This window comes from Chrysochloris asiatica, unplaced genomic scaffold (genome assembly GCF_000296735.1).
Source record: "Chrysochloris asiatica unplaced genomic scaffold, ChrAsi1.0 scaffold00054, whole genome shotgun sequence".
NCBI classification, from domain to species: domain Eukaryota; kingdom Metazoa; phylum Chordata; class Mammalia; order Afrosoricida; family Chrysochloridae; genus Chrysochloris; species Chrysochloris asiatica.
This window is the reverse complement of record NW_006408572.1, coordinates 8,102,795-8,110,391: the sequence shown is the minus strand read 5'-3', so window position 1 is coordinate 8,110,391 and position 7,597 is coordinate 8,102,795. Positions and strand designations below refer to the sequence as shown.

The 7,597-nt window shown below is 41.5% G+C and overlaps 1 protein-coding gene across 1 annotated transcript in view; it reads right to left on the bottom strand.

Moving 5' to 3' along the window:
• PELP1 (proline, glutamate and leucine rich protein 1) overlaps positions 1 to 7,597 on the bottom strand; it is a 32,163-nt gene that overhangs the window by 16,397 nt on the left and 8,169 nt on the right. Inside the window, exons 2-3 of the mRNA XM_006863329.1 lie at positions 5,909 to 5,973; positions 5,605 to 5,710 (exon numbers count right to left, since the gene is read on the bottom strand). Coding sequence (XP_006863391.1) covers positions 5,605 to 5,710; positions 5,909 to 5,973 — 171 coding nt within the window. The remainder of the gene's footprint in view (positions 1 to 5,604; positions 5,711 to 5,908; positions 5,974 to 7,597) is intronic.

Below are 7,597 nucleotides of genomic sequence, written 5' to 3'. Positions count from 1 at the left end.
CCCAATTTCTCTCCCTTACCTTTACAGTTGAGAGAGCAATGGCTCCATAGTATAAGCATTAGACTGTGAACCACATAGTCAGTGGTTTGAGCTTACCAGCTGCTCCCATAAAGATTTACAGCCTCAGGTACGCTGTACGGTGTCACTCTGAGTTGGAACTGACTTGACAGCACTTAACAACCACCACCTTTATAGCCAAATAGCTAGAGGGATTGCCTACCTTCCTTAGTTCCATTCCCCTCTTCCCGTTAGCTTCTCAACCCATGCCAATCTGGCTGAGCCATCAAAACCACTTTCACCTCTCCAGAGTTGCTATCTGTGGTCACCAATTCTCAGTACTCCTCTTGTTCTACCTAAAAATGACATCACCTTCCACCCCCCGAAGTCCTCACCCTTTGGAGTCCACCCAGCCCACAATAATGTTTATCTCCTGTCTCTCTGCTGTTCTATACTGTTTGCAAATTCATCCTCATCTATCTTGACCATTATATGTGGAGCACTTAAAAATTCAGTTCTTGTAACCTTCACCATCTTGTTCATATCATCCTTGGTTTTAATTCTTGAAATGCTGAAGACACCATCCCCTTTGTATAACATGCTGAGTGAAGCCCTCCACCCACTAAAACCTCAAAACTGTACTGGTCACTTCCATTCTCACCCAGATGAGGAGTATGTTTACTCAGAGGCTTCTACTAAATACCCAAGCCCATCCCCACGGTACTGTCTCTCCTCCCCTTTGAACCTGATTTCTTCCAGTGTTCTAAAATCCAGGAGTCATTCTGGACATATCCTCACCCTGACCCTAATCCACCGGGTCTCCTAAATCTCTCTCAAATCCATAAACTTCACTCATTTCTACTGTCACCACCCTAGGCCAAGCTACCATGAGTGTTCTTTAGACTACTTTAGTAGCTTTCTACTTGGTCTCTCAGCTTCCATTCTGATACTTTCTCATCTTTTCTCCACACAGCAGCCAAAGTGAGAGATTTCAAATTAAAATCAGACCATGTCATTGCCACCACTTCCTCCTCACCCCTTAATAACCTTCAATAACGTGCAACTAAATTATTAACTCAGCCCACAAGGCCATCTATGGCTTGGCCCCCCATCCACCTAGCACTCCAGTCACATTTTATCAACTCAGAAACACCAGCTTGGTCACAATTCTTCAAACAGGCCAACCACCTCATTACTGTTGTTGTGAAGTGCTGTTGAGTCAGTTCCGACCCAGTATGGGGTTTCCAAGGAGCAGATGGTGAGCTTGAACCGCCAACCTTGCAGTTCAAACAGCTTTGCAGTCTGGTGCATTAACCCACAGCACCACACCAGGACTCCAACCTCTTGACTACTCAGGGCTTTTCTGTCTTGAGAACACTCTTTCCCCTTTCCTTAGCCCAGTTATCTCCTAACTGTCAGATCAAAAAGCATTCTCTAAACCACAGAATCTGATTACCATCACCCACATCCAGTCAGGGTAAGATTCTCTTGTTATATGTTCTCAGAGAACTACATTTATGTTCTTTATTACACATACCTCTGCTCATCATTTCACATTCATGAGCCAAACCAGACACTAAACTACAAAGCCTGTTTTACATGGCCCAAAATGTGAAGAATGATTTTAACATTTTTAAAGAGTTGTTGTTAGGTGCCATTGGGTCAGTTCCAACCCTATGTACAACAGAATGAAACACCACCCAGTCCTGTGTCATCCTCACAATTGCTGCTACACTTGAGAGCATTGTTGCTACTATTGGGCCAATCCATGTCATTGGAAGTCTCCCTTTTTTCAATGTCCCTCCACTCTACCAAGCATAATGTCCTTCTCCAGGGACTGGTCCTTCCTGATAATATGTCCAAAGTATGAGAGATTAAGTCTGGCCATTTAAACTTCTAAGGAGCATTCTGGTTGTATTTCTTCTAACACAGATTTGTTTGTTTTTCTAGTAGTCCACGGTACTTTCAATATTATTCTCCAACACCACAACTCAAATGCATCAACTCTTCTATGGTCTTCCTTATTCACTGTCCAACTTTCACATGCATATGAGGATTTTGAAAATACCATGGCTTGGGTCAGGCACACTTTAGTCCTCAAACTGACATCTTTGTAGCTGAACACTTTAAAGAAGTCTTGTACAAAAGATCTGCCTAAGGCAATACATTATTTGATTTCTTGACTGCTACGGATCTAAGCAAATTAAAATCTTGTGACAACTTCAATCTTTTCTCCATTTATCATGATGTTATTTATTAGACCAGTGGTGAGGATTTTTGTTTTCTTTACATTGAAGGTGCAACCAATACCTAAGGTTGTGGCCTTTGATCTTCATCAGTAAATATTTTAAGTACTCTTCACTTACGCCAAGCAAGGGTGTATCATCACACCCTGTTTATGAGTCGTCCTCCAATCCTGATACCATGTTCTTCTTCATATAATCTAGCTTCTCAAATTATCTGCTCAGCATACAGAATGATTAAGTATGGTGAAAGAATACAACCCTGGCACATACCTTTCCCGATTTTAAACCATTCAGTGTTCCTTCTTCTGTTTGAACAACTGCCTCTTATTGTCATTGTACAGGTTTTTCATGAGCACAATTAAGTGTTCCAGATGCTCATTCTCCAGTCTTGTGCATAACTTGTCATGATTCACACAGTCAAAAGTCCTGCATACTCATTCAAGTACACGTAAACCTCTTTCTGGTATTCTCCACATTCTGCCAAGATCCATCTGACATCAGCAATAACATTCCTCATTCCACATCCTTGTCTAAATCCGGCTTGAGCCTCAGGCAGTTCTATCCCTGTACTGTTGCAACCATTTTTTTAATTACCTTTAACAAAATTTTACTTACATGTGATATTAATGATATTGTATGATGATTTATGCATTTCACTGGGTCACCTCTATTTGGAATGGGCACAAATATGGATTTCTTCCAATCAACTGGCCAGGAAGCTGTCTTCCAAATTTCTTGGCATAAATGAGTGAGCACCAGTGTTTCATGTTTGTTGAAAAATTTCAATTTGTGTTCCATCAATTCCTAGAGCCTTGTTGTTTGCCAACACCTTTAGTGCACCTTGGACTTCTTTCAGTACCACTGGCTCTTGATCACATGCTAGCAGCCTCTTGAAATGACTGAACATCAACCAATTCTTTTTGTACAGTGACTCTGCAAATTCCTTCCATCTTCTTTCGGTGCTTTCTGCATCATTCAGTGTACCCATGGAATCCTTCACTAATGCAACTCGAGGCTTGAATTTTCTTTTCAGTTCCCTCATCTTTAGAATGTTCTTCCCTTTTGGTTTTCTAACTGCAGATCTTTACATATTTCATTATAATATTTGTTCTCAAGCTGCCTTTTGAAATTTTCTATTCAACTATTTTACCTCCCCATTACTTCCATTTGGTTTAGCATCTCAACACTGGAAAGCAAGTTTCAGTCTCTTCTGACATCCATTTTGGTCTTTTCTTTCTTCTCTGTCTTCTTAAGGACCTTTTACTTTCTTCCTGTATGATGTTCTTGATGTCATCCACAACTCTTTTGGTTTTTGGTCATCAGTGTCTAATGCATCAAGTCTGTTTTGGAGATGATCTCTAAATTCAGGTGGGATATGTTTAAGGTCGATTTTGGCTCTCGTGTTGTTGTTAAGTGTCATCAAGTCAGTTCTGACTCATAGTGACCCTGTATAGGGTTTCCGAGGAGCGACTGATGAGTTTGAACCACCAACCTTGCAGTTAAAACCAACCTATGGTCCAGTGACACACCAGGACTTGTGTTAATTTTCTTCAGCTTCACCCTGAACTTGCATATGAGCAATTGATGGGTCTATTCCAGTATCCCCCTGGTCTGGTTTTGGCTGATAATATAGAGCTCTTCCACAGCCTCTTTCTATACATGTAGTCCATCTAATTTCTGTATATTCCATCTGGTGAAGTCCATGTGTACAAATCGTCATTTACATTGTTTAAAAAAGGTATCTGCAATGAAAAATTCATTAGTCTTGCAAAATCCTACCATGCAATCTCCAGCATCATTTCTATCACCAAGGCCATATTTTCCAACAACCAATCCTTCCTCTTTGTTTCAACCAAGGTATTCCAATCACTAGTAATTATCAATACATCTAGATTGCATGTTTGATCAATTTCAAACCGAAGAAGTTGGTAGAATTCTTCAATTTCATCATCACTTGCTTTAGTGGTTGGTGCATAAATTTGAATAGCGGTATTAACTGGTCTTCCTTGTAGATGTACGGATATCATCTTATCACAGACAGCATTGTACTTCAAGATAGACCTTGAAATGTTCCTTTTGACGAGGAATGCACCATTCCTTTTCAATCTGTCATTTCCGGAATAGTTTAAAAAAAAAAATCTGACATAGATTGTCAGATGCAAAGCAACCAATCCATGTCAGCTCACTAGTACCAAGAATATCAATCTTTATGCATGCCACTTCATTTCTGACAACTTCCAATTTTCCTAGATTCACACTTGGTACATTCCATATTCCAATTATTAATGGAAGTTTATGGCCATTTCTCCTCATTTTTAATTTTGCCCCATCAGCAAATGAAGGTCCCAAAAGCTTTACTCCATTCATGTCATCAAGGCCAACTCTACTTTGAGGAGGCAACAGCTCTTTCCCAGTCACATCTTGAATGTCTTCCAACCTGAGGGCCTCATTATCCGGCACTGTATCTGACAATATTCTGGAGCTCTCCATCATGTTTCAATAGTCAATATTCTGGTGCTATCTAACAGGATTTTGACACTATTTATAAGGTTTTCGGTGGACTCCTGGTATGGTGCTATAGGATAAGCACTGGACCACGGGTCATTTGAATTGCAAGGTTGGTGGTTCAAACTTACCAGCTATTCTCAGAAACTCCATACAGGGTCACTGTGAGTTGGAACCAACTTGTTGGCACTTAACAACAACAAACATTCAGAAGCAGTCCTCCTCTCCTTATGAGTCTTAGTTTGGAAGCTCAGCTGGAACCTGTCCACCATGAGTGACCCTTCAGACATTCAAAATACTGTTGGCATAGCTTCCAGAATCACAGCAACACCCAAGAAAAAAATATATAAATATCTATCTACCTACATCTATTATCTATAATATGTATATGTGTGCTCTACAAAGCATAAAATGTTACCTGACAGAAAAATGCGCTAATCCCTGAACTAGACCACAAGCATCATGAAGCAGAGGCTGTGCCCATCTTATCACCTGTCTCCCCAAAGCATGGCAAACAGCCTACTACACAGGCTCAGAAAATGACTGCCGAGTAAGCACACTGAATAAAAGAATATGTCATCAGAGTAGGAAGGAATATATAGGGGAGAAAATTAAAATGCTGAAAAAATATCTGGAAAAAAGTAACTTTCACAATGTCACACGTTAGAAAAGCCAGAGGTTACTGTGTAAAAGGTCAAATGAATCTAACTAACCTAGTAGATTAAAAAGTTTTAACATGTATTCCTATTTGGAGCTCACTCTCCCCTCAATCAAGAAATTGCTTCTAATTCTCCTGTCAACCTTAGTAACTACATGCCCATGCCCAAAGAACATATACCACACATAGAATGCTTACCTGTAAGACCTGCTGAATGCTCCGGAGCCAAGAGACACAGTGCTGCTGGAAAATCTCTGTGGGGCTCTCCCCCACTAGCAGGGACAGCAGACACAAGCCCTCAAACCTTGTAAGAAAAAAGTACTATCAAATGGGTGAAGGCTTACTGCAGAGAAACCTACTTACTGTTCTTTTACTCTCACTGGACTATATGATGGTGACAATGGGTGGAGGGGGATACAGACAACCAATACCAATCCATTTCAGCTCACTACACTTCCTAGGGTACATCCCTTTGGAGAAACAATAAGGTTAAAAGACTTACCGAGTTTTGATAGAACCAAGACGTGTATTGCAGAGACCCACCAATGCCCCAAGTGCTGAAAGGTTCTGGAGGGAAGAAAACAGGGAAGTTAGTAAGATACTAAAGACACAGAGAATTTCTCCAAGTCTTTCCTGCCCCAGCAATTATGAGGTCTTTTCTGAGTCACATCTCCTCTAAGGTCAAAAGGCCATTCCTCTAGAGGGCCTCAGCCTTTGCTCCATTTTCTGTGGACACACACACAGCAACCTGTCCCTCAAATTATACTTTGCCTGGTCCTTTCCCTCATGCCCCAACCAACAGATGCTATATATACAGAGGACAGTCCTAATTCATCCCAGGTGCCAGATGTGAGAACTGGGCCTGTTTTAAAGCAACCAGCATAGAGTTGTCATCATTGTTGTTAGGTGCCATTGGGTCAGTTCCAACTCACAGCGACCCTGTATAGGGTTTCCGAGGCTTTCAAGGGAACAGAAAGTCTCATCTTTTTCCTGTAGAGCAACTAGCAGGCTTGAACCATGGACCTTGTGGTCTGCAGTCCAGTGCTTATCATTTGGAGTCATGCTTGCTAAATGGACAATGAACTCATCCGATATCATTCTCCCTTTACCCCAAACAAATCATCCTCCTCTGCCTGTTCCTGGCTTCCTTAGACCTGAGACAAATTCCAACATGAGCTAGTCAATCACGCTCTTCCTCCTAACTCTCCCCTTCTCTCACATTCTGAGAGCCCAAATACTTCTGTCTCACCACAGTCCCCTAAGTAACCTCTCTTACCCTTTGAACAGCCAGACTTCTCCTCATGGCACCTGCATCTCCCTAGTGATACTTACCATCTATTCTTTCAACAAAGAAACAGTTCATACATGGAACCGAAAGGCAATGTAATTTTTCCACAAACTTAATGAAGCCCCCTTGTATGTACTGAGCCAGGTAAAGGATTACAGGGCAAAATTAAACAAATAAGGTCATTGCTCTCATGGAGGGAAATGTTTATTCATTTTCCCCCCAAATGTGAGACACTGTTTTAGGTGCTGGGGAGCTTATAGTCCGTTAGAGGCAGTAGAAAATAAATGACCAGGTGAACATATACTACACGGGATGGCATGTACTACATTGGAGATAACTAAGCAGGAAGGAAAGAAGTGCCTGGAACAGGGAAGGGAGACAGTATTTTATGTAGAGTGACACAAAGGCCTTCTTTAAAATGGGGACATAAAAGCAGAGGCCTCAAGACAAGCAAGAGAGTAAGATATAATGATTGTGGTTGTTGTTAAGTGCCGCTGACTCATAGCGACCCTATATAGCAGGACTTGTTGTTGTTGTGTGCTGTGGAGTCGGTTCCGACTCACAGCAACCCTGTACAGGGTTTCCAAGGCTGTCAATCTTTACAGGAGCAGAAAGTCTCATCTTACTTCCGTGAACAGCTGGTAGTTTCGAACTGATGACCCTGAGGTTAGCAGCCTGATTCATAACCACTAGGCTACCAGAGATTGGGAAACCTTTTTTTCTGCCAAAATTTTTAACACCACTCATGGGCCATACAAAACTACTGACTTAAAAATTAGCCTGCAAGAACAAACAAGATGGCGGATCGGGTGGACGTATAGCAGAGAGCTCCGCCAACAACAGCACAGAATACCTGACCAAGCAGGCTCAAGGGATGGTCCCAGAACTCTGAACCACATATAA